General features: G+C 43.9%; 2 protein-coding genes across 2 annotated transcripts; one reads left to right on the plus strand and one right to left on the minus strand.

Moving 5' to 3' along the window:
* The first annotated feature begins 1,457 nt into the window (after positions 1 to 1,457).
* NUBP1 (NUBP iron-sulfur cluster assembly factor 1, cytosolic) lies at positions 1,458 to 7,476 on the plus strand. Its single transcript, XM_021538024.2, has 11 exons — positions 1,458 to 1,485; positions 1,565 to 1,666; positions 2,282 to 2,418; positions 2,625 to 2,693; positions 3,212 to 3,244; positions 4,127 to 4,217; positions 4,385 to 4,539; positions 5,615 to 5,725; positions 5,849 to 5,951; positions 6,632 to 6,715; positions 7,283 to 7,476. Exons 1-11 carry the CDS (start codon positions 1,458 to 1,460, stop codon positions 7,333 to 7,335), a joined length of 966 nt encoding a protein of 321 aa, XP_021393699.2. The 3' UTR covers positions 7,336 to 7,476.
* A 560-nt stretch (positions 7,477 to 8,036) lies between these two features.
* On the minus strand, positions 8,037 to 17,516 carry TVP23A (trans-golgi network vesicle protein 23 homolog A). Its single transcript, XM_021538017.2, has 6 exons — positions 17,338 to 17,516; positions 13,238 to 13,382; positions 12,183 to 12,272; positions 10,515 to 10,640; positions 8,823 to 8,952; positions 8,037 to 8,423 (listed from the first exon to the last, which is right to left on the minus strand). Exons 1-6 carry the CDS (start codon positions 17,490 to 17,492, stop codon positions 8,347 to 8,349), a joined length of 723 nt encoding a protein of 240 aa, XP_021393692.2. The 5' UTR covers positions 17,493 to 17,516; the 3' UTR covers positions 8,037 to 8,346.
* Positions 17,517 to 18,702: the final 1,186 nt, after the last annotated feature.

Genomic DNA, 18,702 nt, shown 5'->3' on the forward strand with positions numbered 1-18,702 from the left:
GTGCTGAAGAAGGAATTAATGTTTCCTTTTTGGTGCTTTTTGTGAGGAATGTTCTATATAACTTTGAGAATGGGGAATGAGCTGTTGGACCCAAAAGAAAAATATTTGGACACGTACCTCGTTTAAAATGTGGAAAATCTTGCTGACATCAGTGAATCTAATCCATATGTTGGACAGGAAGCACAGACCATAATGCTGTACTGGGCTGTGGTCTCACCCCAAGCCAGCTTTTTCAAGGGCAAGGTACACTATAAACTTCTCAGATATATCTTACTGGCCAGCTTCTCCTACCACAGACATCTGAATTTGCTTAAACATTTGACTCCACTTCCAAACAACATTTTGTTCATTAGTTTCCTATGGAAGGTAATTACAGAGCAGTAAGTGCAGGGGCTGTACAAATATCCAGTGGTCCTGAGCTTTTACCTGAGGTAAATACGCTTGAAAGATCCTCAAAGACATTAATCAAATGTATTTTCAGATTTTTTTTCTAGGTTTTGTTTCTTTGTTTGTTGGGGGGGCAGGGTTTATTGTTCTTTGTTTTGGGATTTTGTTTTGGATTGGTTTGGTTTGGTTTTTGGTAGGTGGACAGCTACTGGTTTGTGTTTGGCTTGGTTTTTTAATTCCTAGAGTGTTCTTTCTAAAAAGCTTGCAGTTGTTAAAGTGCTGTGTCCCAAAAACAAGATAACTTTGCAGTATAATTCTTTCAAAAAGACAGATTTAACACCAAGACGTGATGGTACCTTTTCAAATATTACCAAGGAATGCTTGGTATTCTACTCTTTTCTATTTCCAAGGTGACACCATCTCAAATAATAACTTACACACTTGTATGTTAAAACAAGCAAGTTTTGAGACTAATTGGTCAGAAATGGGAGTATTTGAGACTTCCAACTGTACTTGGGTCGAGAAAATATCCTTTTCATAGCAGTTAGGTGTGATGTTAGGAGCAGAAGAGAGAACAAGGCTGTGCTCAGGCACCTATGGGAGAAAGAGGGAGGGAGCAGTGACTGGGATAAGGTACCGGAACAGGGCCCAGACCGCATCACCAGCGGGTGCACACTTCCTTGGTTTGAAAATTATTCTATTCGTTTTTACATACCAAGCACAGCAACTGTCTTAATTGCTCAGAAGTTCGTTGGCCAAGTTAAGGCAGTAAATCCTCCAATTATACTAGTGAGGGTCCCTCCCCGCTGTCACCGGGTCCCTCCCCGCTGTCCTCCCCGCTGTCACCGGGGCTCTCGCTGTCTCACCGGGTCCCTCCCCGCTGTCACCGTGGCTCTCGCTGTCTCACCGGGTCCCTCCCCGGTCTCACCGGGTCCCTCCCCGCTGTCTCACGGGTCCCCGATCGCCGCCCCGGCTCACCGGGGCCCTCAGCGGCAGCGCCCCCTGGCGGCAGGGTTGGGCACTGCTGGCGCGAGGCCCCGCCCCCGCGGCGGCGGAAGTGACGCAGCGCTATGGCGGAGGCGCCGGGCGCACCGGAGGGTGAGCGGCGGGGCCGGACGGGGCGGGACGCGCCCCCCGCCCGCGGCACTCGCGGCCCAGCTCTCGCTGTCCCTTGCAGAATGCCCCGGGACCGGCAGCGCCCAGGCGGGCAGGGCGGCCGCCTGCCAGGGATGCCCCAACCAGGGGCTGTGCGCGGCCGGCGCGGCCGGGCCGGACCCGGGTGAGTGCAGCGGCCGTGGGGGGGCGGCGCCGGCTCGGGAATGTGGTGCCGGCTCGGGAATGCGGTGCCGGCTCGGGGATTGCGGCGCCGGCTCGGGGATTGCGGCGCCGGCTCGGGGATTGCGGCGCCGGCTCGGGGATTGCGGTGCCGGCTCGGGGGATGCGGTGCCGGCTCGGGGGATGCGGTGCCTGCTCGGGGGATGCGGTGCCGGCTCGGGGATTGCGGTGCCGGCTCGGGGGATTGCGGTGCCGGCTCGGGGGATGCGGTGCCGGCTCGGGGGATGCGGTGCCGGCTCGGGGGATGCGGTGCCGGCTCGGGGGATGCGGTGCCGGCTCGGGGATGCGGTGCCGGCTCGGGGATGCGGTGCCGGCTCGGGAATGCGGTGCCGGCTCGGGGATGCGGTGCCGGCTCGGGGGATGCGGTGCCGGCTCGGGGGATGCGGTGCCTGCTCGGGGGATGCGGTGCCGGCTCGGGGATTGCGGTGCCGGCTCGGGGGATTGCGGTGCCGGCTCGGGGGATGCGGTGCCGGCTCGGGGGATGCGGTGCCGGCTCGGGGGATGCGGTGCCGGCTCGGGGATGCGGGGCCGGCGCGCTGACGGCGCGGTGTGTCCGCAGCGGAGGCGGCGGAGCTGCGGGCGCGGCTGCGGGCGGTGCGGCACACGGTGCTGGTGCTGTCCGGCAAGGGCGGCGTGGGCAAGAGCACCTTCAGCGCCCTCCTGGCGCACGGGCTGGCGGCGGACGAGACCAAGCAGGTGGGCAGAGGACGCGGACAGGACGGGCGGCGGGGGGGCACGGCCGAGCGCCTGCGGGCAGGTACCGATCGTGTGCCCCTGCTCGTTAAAGTTTGACTTTCCTGGATGAGCCCTGCTGGAGTGATTTCAGTGCATGAGATCGCCTTTAGAGACAGCCCTGTGCTACCTTGCTTCCAGTGGGGCAGGTTGGGTGGTTTGTTTTCCAGGTTGCTCTGCTGGACATAGATATCTGTGGGCCATCGATTCCTAAAATTATGGGTCTAGAAGGAGAACAGGTGAGTGAATGCTCAAACATCTTATTCAAGGGATTTTTTTTTTTCTCAGTTTTTCATTAGCATATTTAGGATTTTTGGATGTAGAGCCTCTAAAAGGAGTGCATAATGGGAAATGTGGGGCGGTGGTAGGGAAGTGAGGTGAGATGGAGAAGTTCAGCATAACATATTTTGCAAAAGAGTCATATGCTTTTAGGATGAGCAGTTCTGCAAACCAACTTTCATTGCATGGCAGCCACATAATGCTGACTACTTGAAACTTGAGTAGTATTAGCGTGATGCACTTTATCAGCCCTGGAATATTTCTTACAAATGCAAAAAGTAATGAGTAAACTTGCATAAGGGTTGAACAGTTGTTCACTCATTAATGGAGATCTGGTGCTCACCTCAGCTGCCCCACTAACGCAGGCTTGTTCCTGCAGACAGGAGAGCTTTTTGCCCACGTTTGACTTATGTTCATGTTTTGTGTAACATCTGTATTTATTGCTATTGTAAATTTCGTGCATCACATCAATTTTCAGGTTCATCAGAGTGGATCTGGATGGTCTCCAGTGGTGAGTTGGTGCAGCTGTTTCAGAAAGGTCATTTTGGGTGTGTTTGGGTTGGGCACCATCTTCTACAGTGAAAAAGGAGTGATGGAGGAGCAGAGGGTCCTTTTGTTAATTCTTCTTCTAATGACTTAAAATACGCAGATTCTATAGAATCTACATATGTAGACCATACAGTCTACAGAGTCTGTATGTCCAGATTCTGTAGATCTATGTAACTTATATCCATGTTCCGGAGACTATCTAGAGAACGCTGTGGAATGTATATCCAGATTTTGTAGAATATAGAATAGATCTATAAAACTGAGATGCATATCATATAGAGTTGGGATATAGATTATGTAGATCAGTTACATTTCTTAATAGTAGTACTGTATGTCTAGAATTGTTTTATTACCTTGTGTTTACTGACTTTGCAACATGGGCAATAAATATAAGTTACTCAGGTTTGTTGTTTCGGGGTATCATGCAGCTGTAGTGTGTCATCTTTTCTGTGACAGCCAAGAAATATCTTGCACCCAAGACAAACGTTATTAATCTTTAGAATATGCAGAAAAGATTTTGCAGCAGTGTTGGTTATGTAAAGATCCCCTGTAGTGTGCATGATGTTAGACAGGCAGCTAGTGCTGAGAGGGAAAGCTGCTTTTATCCTTCCATTGTCTCCAGTGGTTCCATAAACTGCTCTAACAATTTCATTTTTTCAGCCTTAGTGTAGTTGGTGAGTGTTGCACAAGATGCAGTTTTTAATGCCCTGTGATAAAAACTAAAGTTCTCTGCCTTTATTTCATTAATATATTCCCCCTCATTTGCTTTTTCTGTAAAATAGGGCTTCAGAGTTGGTTTCTCTACTCTTGCTTCACTGTTAGTGTTTCTCTACTTCTCTTTCAGTATGTTGAAGAAAACTTAGGTGTCATGTCAGCGGGGTTCTTGCTTAGTAGTCCTGATGATGCTGTCATCTGGAGAGGACCAAAAAAGAATGGTATGTACTGAGTGTTTCCAACAGTAATTCACATACTTGAAAGGTTTCAAGTGTGAAAATATCATAAACTTGTTTAGTAATATAGATAGGGTAGACAGCAAAGACCCAGAAATTTGAAATACAGGAAGATACCTTTTTCTCTTCCACATTCTTATCCTTTCCTCTAGGGCTGATCAAGCAGTTTCTGCGTGATGTGGACTGGGGTGAAGTGGATTACCTGATTGTGGACACGCCCCCAGGAACATCAGATGAGCACCTGTCCATCGTGCAGTACCTCAGTGCTGCCCACATTGATGGTGCCGTCATCATCACCACCCCCCAGGTATGAGCCAGAATTCCACCAGGGAAGCATCATGGCAGTTAAAGGCAGTCCTTGGGTTCCAGGCTGCTGATTTCACAGAAATCTAAGGGTACAGAATCTCGGGGAAATGACATTGTTGTGTTCCCCCTGCAGGTGACTGGTCTGTGGGTTAGGTGGGTGTCTCAATGGAGCTGGATGGGATCCACATGGGTCACTAAACCACAGCAGTTCACAATCTAAAGCTGTTGAGACTGGTGTGGTGAAAGGAAATGCAGTGTTTAATTTCTTCCTTCAGAATCCTCCTTAACATCATTGTGGATCAGTAATTAACTCACCATTAGCTTAATGTTCGAAAGAATGTTTGTAAGACACGTCGTTTTTAAATGATAAGCTATGCACTCTTTGAGGTCTGTGAAATAGCCTGTCATCTCCAGGTGACCCACCATAGTAGGCAGCTTTGTCATGTGGATTTTTAAAAGAGAAATCAGCCCCTGGAAAGCTGAAACTAAAAACACACTCAGTTCAAGCAAAGGTTTTCATATCTGGTTTGGAACAGAAAGAACAGGAGCTCAAACTAGCATGTGATATGAAGTATTTCTACATCAGCAGAAAGGATAACACATAAAGGAAACAAAGTGTTGAGGACAGTACCAGAGAGGTGGTGAAGTTGGAAGGGAACAGGAGAATGAATGAGGTGAGTCATATATGTGAAAACTCTGAGGAGAGGATAAGACATTTTAAATTTAATTGGAAAAAAAGTAACTAGTGTAAGCCTAGTAGTTCTTGTCCTTCCTCTGTGGAGAACACCAAGGATCCTTCTGTAAGATGAAAATGTGAAAAAGTTGCATTTAAAGAAGATAGGAGATTAACATAGGAGATAAAAAACATAAATATGGGTGAATCTTGACTAGAGTCAGATTTCAAAACAGAACCACATCCAGTAGGCTTGAAGTGTTGTACCTGCTCTGTTGATAGAGCTCATAGCACAGGTTTGTGTTCCTAAAAATATTAAGACAGCAGTAATAATTCATTGTAAAGTAGCTCTAAGGATTCAGCACGAAACAGTTGAAATACAAGTGTTTGCTAATATTTGTAGGAGGTGTCACTTCAGGATGTTCGGAAGGAGATCAACTTCTGCCACAAAGTGAAGCTGCCCATCATTGGTGTTGTGGAGAACATGAGTGGCTTTGTGTGTCCCAAGTGTAAGGTAAGGCTGGCTGTGTATTACAGTGTTCTTTCCTTGGCATTGCTTGGATAGCAAACATTGCTCCAAAAAATGCCTTTTTCTCAGAATTGCTGTATTTTAACTGTGATTTTCTTGTTGTTCCAGAATGAATCTCAGATCTTTCCCCCGACTACTGGTGGTGCGGAGAAGATGTGCCAGAACTTGAGTGTTTCTCTCCTGGGTAAAGTGCCTCTGGATCCACAGATAGGTAACGTCACTTACTGCACTGCACTTAAAGCAAGTTGCTCCTCCTATACCAATGTCACTGCTGGAAAACCTTGATAGGGGCACTGATGTCTCTTAGCACTTTTAGATAGAATGTTTTTTTGAGTCAAAGGTCACTGTAACTATGATTTTAGCTTGGTGTGGAATGTGGGAAGTGCTGGGGTAATTTCCCTAACTTTTCCTTAATCAATTAAGATTATATGCTGCATCTTTTCAGCTCTGTAATCATATCTGAAATAGAACATGTCTTTCTCTTTGGTGTAGTCACCTGGAAATGCAGATTGAATGAAATCATAACCACTTCAAAGAAGAGTATTTTGTAGATGTTAAGTATTAAAACCAGTGCTTTAACCTCACCGTTACTGGCACTGCCCAAATGCTTTTGTGGGTCATGAGGAGGTGTGGCTCTTTGCCCACTAACTGTTACCAATTAACACCTGAATTAATGACATCGAGGAATAGCTCAATACTCCAGCCGAAGGTTTCTGCTAGTCCTATTCCTCTGTCAAACTGTACACTGTATTTCTAGTCCTGTTACTGACTTCAGGGCTTCCTAAAAGGAATAGATGCAGGTGGCTGTTTGAAAAGCTGTAACTAGAACAGGATAAAGGCTAAAAAAAGAAAAGCTCATATTTTCTTTTTGCTTTGTTTCTGTCCTTCAAGGAAAAAGTTGTGACAGAGGCCAGTCTTTCTTGGCTGAAGCACCTGAGTCTCCAGCAACATTATCTTACAGGAATATCATTCAAAGTGAGTCTGAGAATCACTGTGCAAATCAATCCCCTCAGTTTGAGCACTGCTGCAGAATACAAAGGTGTTACACAGGCTTGTGTTACTGACCACAATTAATAAAGCCAGGAGAGAGGCACAGTAATTCTGAAAGTAGCAGGTGCAAAGACCGTGTTTGCTTCTGGGCATCACTTCTGACTGGCTGCTTAAGTGATAACAAAATTGTATTTGATAACTGGTTTCAGTGTGTGACTTCAGAGAAGTCAGACTTTAATTCTCAGAGATGTGGTGTCCTTGTGCTCAGAGAAACCTTCTGAGGCTCTCGAGCAGGTGTGTGGAGGGGTGTTCACCGTAACCCAGTGGGAGGCAGCCCAGCCGACTGACCAATGCCTCCACTTCTAACTGTAATTACACAAAAACCCCTTCCAAAAACTCCCCAAGCTGTTTAAAAATAATCCTAAAGCCACTTTCAGTGCAAGGAAGGCCCAACTTCAGATACTTGTACTCTCAGGGGACAGATGCAGCAACAACAAACTCCTGATGTACAACTGAAATAGTACTTACATTATTTTTTCTCCATCTTTGCAGGAATTCAGGAATACTGTGAACACCACCATTTGCAAGAAGAAAAGATAATGTAATCTGTAAGTGGCAACAAAATGTAGTTCATGTTTAATTATAAAAGAGTAACTTATGCCTTGATTTATTAAAGGAATGTATTCTTTTTGTATATTGCAAATAAATTCTTAATATAAAGGCTTTTGCCTGTGCTTTTTCCAAAAGTTCAAGACTCTTGTAGTTCTTCCCTCACTAGAAAGCTGTGAAACTGAGTCTGCATTTAGATTATCAAGTGCATTCTATCTCCAGTGTCATGGTACCGATAACCCGACTGTGAAGGTAGCAGTTGAAGAGGTGAGAATACAACACTCATTTTACTTAGGAGGTTGAATATAAAGTATGCTGGGTTGACACTGGGGCATGTGCAGCAGCCTTTGTTCTGCCTGCTGCACAAGGGTGAGTTATAATGCCTCTTCCCTTTCCCTGAATAGCATCATTTAAATGTCTCAGCGGAAAAGACCTGTGTCCAGAGTGGAAGTATTATAGCACTACAGTACAAGTGCACTGCTTTATTTTTTACAGGTATCAAAATAAGTTTAATTTTTTAACTATACAAAACTTCCAGCTTCACACAAGTAGTGGGTGAACATGGTTCATTACTTCTGTTTTCTTCTATTTGACCCTAAGCCTGAACATTAAAATATAAACATTCAGTATTTTTAATAATGAAGACGCCTTTGGACTTGTAAAGCTTGAAAAATCAGTATTGTGTACAAGAAGGAAAGGCAGTTTGATTTTGTTTATTGTAGTTCCAGAGTTAAACAAATTAGAATTGTATCTTTCATTACATGTAATTTCTGGTTAAGATAATCCAGTAGTTTGAGGTTAGTTGACAACTTTTCTGAAAGCAGCATGCTCATTGTAAACTATGAGCACTGTCCATGCTCACATTTTGGTGAAGCTTTTAAGTAACAAAGACTTTAAACCTTTCAGGATCTAAAGACTCAAACACAAATTACTTTATTTCATGCAGGCATAATTCTAGAAGAGCTTTAAATATCTTCCCATGAAGAACAACTTTCACTGCTCATCCTTTAGTTCTTCCTTGTTTGGTTACTTAGATCCTTCCCATGTTCTTCAGTGCCATCTTCTGAAATTCTCCTGCTCTGTCCTGTTGAAGGAACAGAGCACACATGGCTGTAAGCATAACCTGGGACACGGCATCTCTTACAAAAGCAGGGAGCTGTCAGCTGGAAGCCTGAGGGTTGAAGATGGCTCTTCCAGCCCTGCTTAAACAGAGGTATTAGATTTATAGCAGCTCTAAGGATTTAACTTAAGGACATTCTTCTGGAGCTTGGAAGGAGCTCAGTTGTGGAGCTCAACAGGCTTCCAGACATGGAGCAAAGTGACCTGGAGTTATGGTTCTTCCATGTGAAACTCCCAGAGAGGCTTGGTGGAGAGTCAGGATCACCCTGGACTAACTGAAGGAACTGAGATCTAGGAAGAGCCAGTACTAGCCCTGAGAGGCAGGTTGGCTGTGGTACCCCATGGGCTGAAGCTCAGTACTCACTCTTGGGAACATCTGTGATGCCAAACAACCTTGAGGTTACTCTGCTGATGGTTTTTTGTCCCCCTAGCTTGCAGTGGATGTAGCCATATAAATTAGCAGTCTGGAGGGAGATCCCAGCAATCACAAGAGCCTGTGGACAAACAAGAGTTCAGCAGGAACAAATCCATGGCTGTGCACTGACTGTAGGATATACGTGTGTGTGTGTGTACACACTATCCAGATAAACGTGCTATAAGAGTGGACATTCCTTCTAGTCATAAATGGCTTTCAAAAACATCCAGTCATGTCAATCACAATAGCTCCTTTCTACAAAATACTTCTTTTTATCAAAACACCAATACCAGCTTTGCCATTTTGTATCTTGAAAGACTTCATTACTTTCCTAAAAGCACTTACTCAAAAAAGGACCTACTCAACAAATTCCAGAAAAAAATCACTTTTTTTAAGCCCCATTTGTATCTACAAATTTTACATCCATATAATGGTAGGCCTTTTCAGCTGACAAACAACTTATTATAAACAAATAAGCTCTGTAATTTACAGATTTACAAAGCACATCCATAGATGGATTGCCTGTCTAGCACTGACAGGCAGTAAAAATAATCAGCTCCTTTTGTGGTACTTCAGGTTTAGCAGCAGGTGGAACCAATCTGACTAAGGCAGTAACTTATAAAAATGTTTTTCTTAGCCTTGGGAGACAGTTTCCCAGAAGTTATTTTGTTTGTGTAATTTGTCTTTTACAAGCACCTGGGCAACTTTCCTCCTGTGCCAGTTAAGAGTTCTGTCTCCAAGCAGCTCCTGGCTTAACAATCAATCTCTGTCAAAAATAAAGGTGAAGCCATGAACAAAGAGTGCTGGTTTAATTTTAACTATTGCTTGTTTAGGGGCACCAGAAAGCAGTTAATGATTTGCAATTGATTCATGCCCATAGCTGAATTTCTTGTTTAATTGAATAATAATATGCAGTCTTGGCTGTTACTGGTCATGTAGCTACACATGTCAGAGGTGTTTTTTATCTTTTCAAACTGAATTAGGAGATGGTACTGAGCATGGCTGGGAACTTGACAGAATGAATAGCGTGGCAATTAGCCAAGCACTTCATGTTTACAGGGGAAAATGTGAAGATTTCACAGACAAAAATATCTTAATGTAATGCAATATATGATGTAAATTTTCCCTCGTATTTAGAAAAAAATAGTGTTGGGTTTTTTTTAAGTAGATGACTTTAACTAGAGCAATTATAAAATGCTTATAGCTCAATTTATGAAGGTTTTATGAGCTAACAATTCTGATTCTTTCAAAAGGAAATGGTACCAGAGATCTAAAATCCTTACTTTTAAAAGTACATTTAAGTTTCCAGGAGACCTGAAAAGCAATATCACTGTTTCATTTTTTGTCCTCTCCTGTTAATTTTATTTGACTGAAATAAGTTGGGGCAGAGTAAGTTGCTGCAGTTAAACAGAAGGTCATAATTTTGCCCACCACTTGAGATTCTCTGGAGAAAGGAGTTGACATCTGATAATCCAGCAGAAGTACAGCTAAAAGTTACCAATCCATTCCAGAGTTCAAACCTTGACTGCAGAAAACTCTCTGGGATTCTTTGAAGCTGTTGGTGAAATTTTTCTGCTGTTGAAAAGACTTGGTTCAAAACTAACAGATTTGTGAAGATTGTTTTCAGTACCCCCTACTCACCAGCCATTTCAGTTTCAAGGAGAACAAGGTGCTAAACAAAAACATTGTCCAAATCATTGGGCAGATGATGAGACCAAGCCAGAAGATTCGGGCTTCAGCTTCAGTCGAGGCAGCTATTGTAGGCACCTGGAAGAAAAAATTGAGACTTTTAGTCACAAGTCAAAACCCACAATAAATAGAAATGAACAGAGGAGGAATATTTCACTTATATGCATATAAGAGTAACTAAGAAGAGAAGTAGCTCATGCCCAGTGTCCTTCCTGATGCCCTACTGTACATGACAGCATTTTCATCCATAGGATTTATCAGTTGGTTCTAGTTCAGACTGGAATTCTTATAAAAATGCACATTTCTATGCATTTTCATAAAAAGATGCTGTATCTTAGCTTAATTTATATCTCACATGAAGCTAATTTTCCTGTTATATAAATAGTTGGGTTTTACTTCTGAACTCTGCTGACATTTCATGAATTATGAACCATGGCTTTGAAAATGCCTCTTGTGTCATGCTGGAGTTGGGCACACTGTAACTGCAAGGGGCAGCCTTATGCCCCATGCTCTGGCTGTTCTTCAGGATAAGCAGAAACTTCAGAGCAGCCTGCAAAGCCCTGCTTACAGATTTCTTCAGGTCAGCACGACTCACACATCTCTATCTACACTGAAAGGCTCATCACTCATCACATTTATGAACAAAAAAAAACCCTAAAGAGAATTGTTTAGAAGGCTTGGATCTTTCCAAAATTCAAAATCTCACTCCAACCCTCAGACCAGTCAATGACCACTAGAGTGCCAACTTCTGAAACAGAAGCACCACAATTGGAAAAGAAAACCCTCTGGATTCTTCCACTCTGAAAAGAAAAGCTTTTTAGTTGATTTTCAGTATATTGAATTTTCCATGTATTCCTTCCTGCAGGGTTTCCTCTATGCTGTCTTCAGGCCTTCCTCAGACTCACAGGACACACATTAATTTGTGCTCTGTGCTCGGGCCACCCCGGAGCCGCAGCGAGGCTGCAGAGGGCACTGCAGGACACAGCTGGAGGGCTCCAGAGAACGTCCCAGTGAGCAGCACCTAGGGGCTGCTCTGCCAGGCTCAGCGGGGCTGCAGGGAGTGTCAGCAAGTGAAAGCAAAACCCTGAGTCTTGACTCTGACAAGTGAAGCCAAATGCCATTCTATTGTGCTTTTTTTAACTCCCCTCAGTGTGTTTGTGAGGCACTGGCAGTATCAGAATGCTCTGTGATCCAGATTCTCTTTCCCACCATATTCCATGAAGATGAGTAAAATATTAACTTCAAAATACTAAATCTGAGCTATTCAGCATTGCTTTTCATGTTGATCTTTCCTGAAGAGGATTCTGTGTTGGGATTATCTATGGAAAGATGTGTTGCAAGTTATTCTCACTAGAAAATAGAACTACCAGAAACATTTCATACCTATAGCACTATGCTATACTGATCCATATGCTGACAATGCTGTGAGACCTGTTTTGCCCTGAATGCTTCTAGGATGTGACAAACAGTGCTTGTGCCTGAACACTGACATTGTTTTCTATGGCAGCTGGATAAAAAGTCAAAGGTGCTCTATTGGTTACTTTGTTTGACTTGGTATCAGCTTTACAAATTTCTTACGGATTATGTTTGCCTTGTGCCTGCTTCTATTAATATATTTACCCTTTTTGCTTCAAACACCCAGTGACTTTTTCCATCTTCATCAATCTGGTTCCACCAACGCAAACCAACCAAGAGTCTTCCTGTCACATTCTAGTGATGAAACCATTATTTGCATTAATCAGTAGCACAAGTCACTTGTCAGTATAACAGTTACAAATAGGAAAAATTTAAAAGACAAGCATGTTCAAATTTAAAAGACAAGCATGTTCAAAAATCATCTTCTTTTATCTAATACAAAAATTACTTCTAAAAGCTGTTCCAGCTTGAGTACAATAGCTGTTAACGATGGGTGTAATTACAAATTTAGAGGCCTCTTCTCTTTCAATATCATAATAAGCACAATAGCACTTACTTAGACAAGAAATTATAGGTTGTATCTTTATCTTTGGACAAGCACCCAATAAACAAATTTCCTCAGTAAAGGAGGAATACTGAGAACAGAAACACACTGAAAAATGGGAGATTAATGACAAGCAAATAAGCTGTGTAGGGTCAGGGAAACAAACCAAGAAAGTATTTCTGCATCTGGATGAACACCAAAGCTTTCAGAATACTGGAGGTGCATCAATGCTTCACTTCAAAACAAAAGCCTTGCTCAACATGTGGAACCCCTGGATCCTGGGCTGGCCTGATCCACCTGCCTGCATGGGATTAGGGCACCAGAGATACAGCTGGGCTTTCAGGAGTCTTCTGCAGCCCCTGCTTTGGGGTCTGTGCACAGGGTTGCAGATCCTGACATCCTTGGGCATCCATTGCTGAAAACCAGTACTACTTCAATTTTTAATTATTTTTTTTTTTAGAGGGAAACCATACAAACAAATCTACCTATGGTAAAGGAATTTTCTCACCATATTAGTAGACCTTAGTAGTCATCCATAGAAAACATGGTGCAAAATAACTAACATATGTGAACATCATTAAAACAGGCTAGACATTTAATAAATTAACAGATTGAAATATTTTGTCACTTCTGTCATTATACATATTTCAATTTTTTTTGTTTTAATTAACAACAAAGTACTTCCCAAGGTAATTACTATTCAGAGTTATCTTACCTTGACAGACCAAAAGTCAAAGGATAGAAGGAGGAGAATAGTGACAAAACAGGCAACAAAGCTGTTGCTGAACCAGTCACAGAACAAGTAGGTAACAATAGCACTCACTCGGAAAAACAGGTGGAAAAAGGTGGCCAGTGGGTGCCTAGAAAAAAACACAGAGCATACATGAGGTTATGGGACAGGAGGGAATGTTACAGTGCTTGCTGACAGTTAGCACAGGGCAGCTATTTCAAGTTTATAATGGTATTTTGGTTTGCAGCTGCTATTATTTCAGTGTTGGTGTATTTCTCCATTATGAAACAGTGGTATTTTCAATAGCCAAGCTTCAGTCTAAAGCTAAAAGACAAATGTGGTGTTCCTGTCAAAACTTTCTCAAAGACAGAACAAAACATGGAGCCTTTCACCAGTTTCTTTGGTCCTGTGTTAAGGAATTTAGTGGTTGTGTGCAACACAGTACCATAAAATCCTTGTTGTTTCATGAAATGAATCAACATTGCAAAGCACAAAAGAATTGAGAAAGCTCTTATGCCTTTCAGAACAGCTTGGAAAACAAAATATGAACTCTTAAAAAAAATTGTAGCCGTTTACTATAAGACAAAATGAACTTTCATATTTAATGTCTAAACCCAAACACTTCCTTTTAGACAAGCAGAATGATTTAGGAATCTAGCAGTTCTTCTGAATAAGACAAAATGAACTTTCATATTTAATGTCTAAACCCAAACACTTCCTTTTAGACAAGCAGAATGATTTAGGAATCTAGCAGATCTTCTGAATCATTGTTTATTCATTTCACTAGTATTTATGCTTTGCTCATTGAACAAATTTTTGTCTGTAACAAAGAGAAATTTCAGTGAAAGAAATAACTATGTGACATGGAATACTGGCCTGCACAGTAGGGTGAGGGGGCTGGAGATTGCTGTAATGAGCACAGTAGAATTTTCAGGGTAATATACCAAATAAAAATCTTACCCTGTGCAATTGTTTGTGTTAATTAGTTGAAAGTGAGAATTAACTACAGGCTCTTGCAGTTAAGTAACTTCTTCCTTGAAGCTTAGAGAATAAAATATCTGAATAAGAAGATATTTAAGTCAACAATTGTTTCCTTAAGCTCCTACACCTCTGTGACCAATTAAAAGTAGAATAGCTAATTAACAAAAGTATGGCCTGGCCTAGGGCATAATCAACTATTTAACTATTAAATGTTATTCTGTTATTGTGTTTAATAAAATAAGGCATATAATATATACACAATTGCTTATTATAAACTTAAATTATAACTATCTAAGTATAGTAACTTCTATAACTTCAATATCCTTGTTGTTATATTATTACTCTATAGCTGTTTAACTGTTCTGGTGTTTATCTTTCTCCAGTGGTAATAGTGTGTTTGTAGTACTACACATATGACTGGAGAGGGAAGAATGATGCACAGGTGTAGTTTGTATTTACTCCTGGTCATGCCCATATGAACTTCAAACTTTCCAAAAATTTCTTCTGACTTAGAACTGAACATGTGACATTTTAAGCAAAGGGGCTTTTTCTGCCATAAGCAGCCAGGTGGGTGGAGTGGATATTGTAAACTGGCTAAAACAGACAGGACTTTGCTGCTTCGAGCCTTGATATGGGTCAGGAAGATGCAACAGCCAATTATGGAAGTGGTACCCTTGTGTCCAGAGCAGCTTTCATGGATCACAACCCCAAAGCACACCAGGGTTTCCTAAGCTTTTCTAATGGATCAGTGCTTCAAATGTGGCAGTAACTTTGGAGATTTCATGTTTCATTTTGGAAGGCAGATTCAGCAGTATTACTGGATTACAACAGGATTACTGTTTGGATGCTGAATTAGTTCCAATGTCAAACACTGAAGGGTATTTACTAAAAAAAAAAATAAATAAATAAACAAACAAAACAAAACACATGAGCAAGAAGCTGTCATTTATTACAGTGCTGAGCATTTACTGAGACTCTGGAAAGGATAAAGGAAACTGCAACTCTACAATGGCTCAACTTGGCATAAATTGGCTCCTGAAATGACAGCAGCCCACTTGCTTGGCCTTCTAGTTTTCCTGTTGCATCTAAACATCCATGTATGTAGAACTGAAGCCTCAAGTCTCAGTGATTGCCATTTACCTTGTTACAGTAACATCTGTTCAATTTGGGAGCCTGTTAGGACAGGAATGAGCTGTAATCAATTTAGTTGCATCCCATGTTAAAGAATCAAATTTGGGTCAGGCCTGAGCTATGCCAGTGAACTACAGGAGAATCAGTCCAGGTATCTGCTCAGAAGTGCCACAGCAGCACTCTACATGCTGCTTTTTTCTTTTCATTTTTCTTTTTTTCTGATACTTCAAAATGTATTGAGGCAAAGTTTGAATAAATGAGCTCTCTTTTCTCCTTGATCATGTGTTTCCTGGCTGATTTGTAAAAGAAGCAATCATATGCTCCCAACTTACAGATCCAAAGTTCTGGTACTGCAATCTTCGAATTTCTTAGGAAAGTAGCCACTAACCTTTTGCTTTTAAGGAGCCCTTCTGTACATACCTCAGAGAATCACAAAAACACAATTTTTCATAGCCTATGCAAATTCTAACCAAGTTCAAGATATATTAAGTTGGAATAAAGTTAAAGACAAATGACTGGAACACCTTGTTATGCCCTCTAATAAGGTAACAAAATTTGCAGCACCTAGGTGACTTCCAGGCTCATTTGCACAAGATTCTTCAGAAATATAAAAACAAACGTGTGACCAGTATAAGCAGTTTCATTTCTGCATTCTTTAGCAGACAAATTTTCAATACTACATCATCCTTTAATATTGTCTTGAGAGCCAGAAAGAAGAGCTGTCTCTAATGAAGCCACTGTCTACACAAGGTGGATCACAGACTAGTACAGTTTGCTAACACTTTACCTGTGCTGTATTACTGAGCAGCATAAATCAGGAGGAATCTCTAAGATCTCTAAAGTCCTGCATGCTGTGACCTCCTACAAACATTCCAGGGTGGTTTTACTTCATGCTCAGTGTAGTCTAGTTCCTCAGACAGAATCTGTGGCTCATGTGATCAAGGTACTTCTAAGCTGTATTTCCCAGCTTAGTTGAATTCTTTAGGCTATGTTCTCCAAGACTGCACCAAAATATAAACCTTCATTTAAAATGTGTGCTGCTGCTAAGGTGTAAAACCAAGGCAATTCTGGGAAGGTTTAATCTTATGTCAGGGCTGCCTCAAGTAGTGCCAAAGTCCACAGCAATGTTTCACCAGACATTTATAAAAGAGTAATTATATTGTAAAGCTACATGATTGCTTTTTATCTCAGATAATGTTGTGTCAGGTTTAACATCTATTATATTTCTTTGTTCACACGTACAAGAAATATTATCATTGGAATGGACCAGATCAAACTGGGGCAAGGCAGAGAAAGCAATCTAAATCAAAGCTGATTATATACATTATTGATCAGTGCATGCCTAATTCCTTTTGACCTAAAACTCTTCCTTTCAGAGTCTTTGATTGGAGAATCTTCAAAAGCCACTGACTGAACAGCTCTGTCACCTGTGACCTCAGTGTGGCCAGAGCTGCAGAGTGACACCTCTGGTGAGGAGCCTGAGCTTAGCCTGACACATGAGATGGGTTAACTGGCTGGGTTTTCTCAGGTTAAGGTCTATAAGCACAAGATATTTTCTATTCCACACAGCATCAGATCCCGCGGTAGGAAATCATGAGTTTTACTGCAGCCATCTGGCTGTTCAGCACTGCAGTGCCTGAGCACTGCTGCACAGTGGGCTTTGCTGGAGCTGAAAGTTGTCTCCACTGCTCCAGCTCTAACTAAAGCACTGTCTGCTTGGGGTTTGGGATGTTGGGTGTGTCAGGTTTTCATTCCCAGTGGCCGGGTGCTGCCGGGCAGCGGGGCCCGGCCTCGCCTGCTCCAGCCCGAGCATCTCCCGGACAGAGGCCTCCCAGCCTCTCCGGGAAGCCTGTTCCAGCGCTTGACCAGCCTCCTGTAAAAAATGGGAATGAAGTGTTTAAATGGAGTTTCCTGTACACCGGAACAGCCAGGCCCGCCCGGGCGCCGCGATGCTGCGGCCTCCGCGCCGTTACCTGATCCGCGCTTTCTGCAGCGCCAGCTCCTCCTCGCTCCCGAAATCCAGGGACACATCCTCGGTGTCGTCCAGCAGTGCCTGCGGCGGGAGCCCGTCAGCGCGCACGGCCCGCGGCAGCCGCGCCGCGCCCGCCCCTGCCCCGGCCGCCTTCATGCCGCAGGGAAAGGGGCCGGGCTCCGGCCGGCCCTGCGCGGCTGCAGCGAGCGGGGCCGCCGCCTCACCGCGCACCGCCCGGCAGAGCCCGGGACACCCGCTCCTCCCCGCGGGCTGCCGGTGACCGCCTCCCGCCGCCGCCGGGGCCAGAGCGGCCGGGCGGGCTCCGGCAGCGTGAGGGGCCGGCAGCCCCCCGCCCTCAGCGCGGGCAGCTGCCCGCCCGGCGCTCTGCACGCACCGGCCGGGTCAGGGCCGCTGTGTCTCATGCCGGGTACAAAGCCTGAACGGAAGGAGTGGAGGGAAAGGTGTACGTAGGTGTATAGATACGGGAGCACACCCGCCGCCGGCAGTGCTGCCCCGCTCCCCGTGCCCTGCGGGGCCGTCCGAGGGCCGGGCTGGACCACGGCACCGTGCGGGGCCGCTGCCGCAGCCGGTCACTCGGCTCGCTCAGCCGGCAGGAGGCTGAGGAACCCACAGTGCGGTCTGCACCTCCTCACGAGGGGAAGTACACGGGAAGACACTGATCTCTGTGGTGGTCAGTGACACGGCCCAAGCCAACGGCCTGGAGCTGTGCCAGGGGAGCTTTAGTTTGGATGTTAGGAAAAGGTTCTTCCTCCAGAGGGTGGCTGAGCACTGAACAGGCTCCCCAGGACAGTGGTCACAGCACCAAGCCTGACAGAACTGAAGAAGTGTTTGGACAAAACTGTCAGGGTGTGACCTTGGGCTGTCCTGTGCAGGGCCAAGAGTTGGACTTTATAAGCCTTGTGAGTCCCTTCTAACTCAGGATATTCTATGATTCCATGATAAATATTTTTAGTGCCTTAATTTAAAATGCAGGAGGATTATGTGGCAGAGTTAAAGAAGTGAAACAAGACAACCAACTTCAGGATAGGGGTATGGGTTTCACAATAATGGGGGGAAATAGTCTGGATAGCTTGGTATGAAGTAGAGGATCAAGGAAGATCTGATTAATCACAGCCACGTGTAGATCTGACTAGCTACTAGCATTAAATAAACATGCAAAATAATAACTGCCTAGTCTTTTCTAAAACATCTAACTAAACCGGATTGTTGAGGAAGTGCAGAAGCTACTGAGGTGAACTTTTCAAAAATATCAACTGGAAAGCAGCTTTGCTCAAGACTTACTGGAACAAAGCAATGCCTAATAGGTAAGAAAAACTGATAAACTGTTCTTAGTAGGATTATAATT

The sequence above is a fragment of the Lonchura striata genome, chromosome 16 (genome assembly GCF_046129695.1).
Source record: "Lonchura striata isolate bLonStr1 chromosome 16, bLonStr1.mat, whole genome shotgun sequence".
In the NCBI taxonomy this organism is placed as follows: domain Eukaryota; kingdom Metazoa; phylum Chordata; class Aves; order Passeriformes; family Estrildidae; genus Lonchura; species Lonchura striata.

What these genes read in the sequence shown, in the direction of transcription:
- NUBP1 (XM_021538024.2), top strand. Translation starts at nt 1,458, where the DNA reads ATGGCGGAGGCGCCGGGCGCACCGGAGG. An exon ending in TTGTGTGTCCCAAGTGTAAG is followed by an intron (nt 5,726 to 5,848) that starts GTAAGGCTGGCT and finishes TTGTTGTTCCAG; the next exon opens with AATGAATCTCAGATCTTTCC. An exon ending in TTACAGGAATATCATTCAAA is followed by an intron (nt 6,716 to 7,282) that starts GTGAGTCTGAGA and finishes CCATCTTTGCAG; the next exon opens with GAATTCAGGAATACTGTGAA.
- TVP23A (XM_021538017.2), bottom strand. Translation starts at nt 17,492, where the DNA reads ATGAAGGCGGCCGGGGCAGGGGCGGGCGCGGCGCGGCTGCCGCGGGCC. An exon ending in CCTTGAAACTGAAATGGCTG is followed by an intron (nt 8,953 to 10,514) that starts GTGAGTAGGGGG and finishes GTTTGTCCACAG; the next exon opens with GCTCTTGTGATTGCTGGGAT. An exon ending in CATCACAGATGTTCCCAAGA is followed by an intron (nt 8,424 to 8,822) that starts GTGAGTACTGAG and finishes TTCCTTCAACAG; the next exon opens with GACAGAGCAGGAGAATTTCA.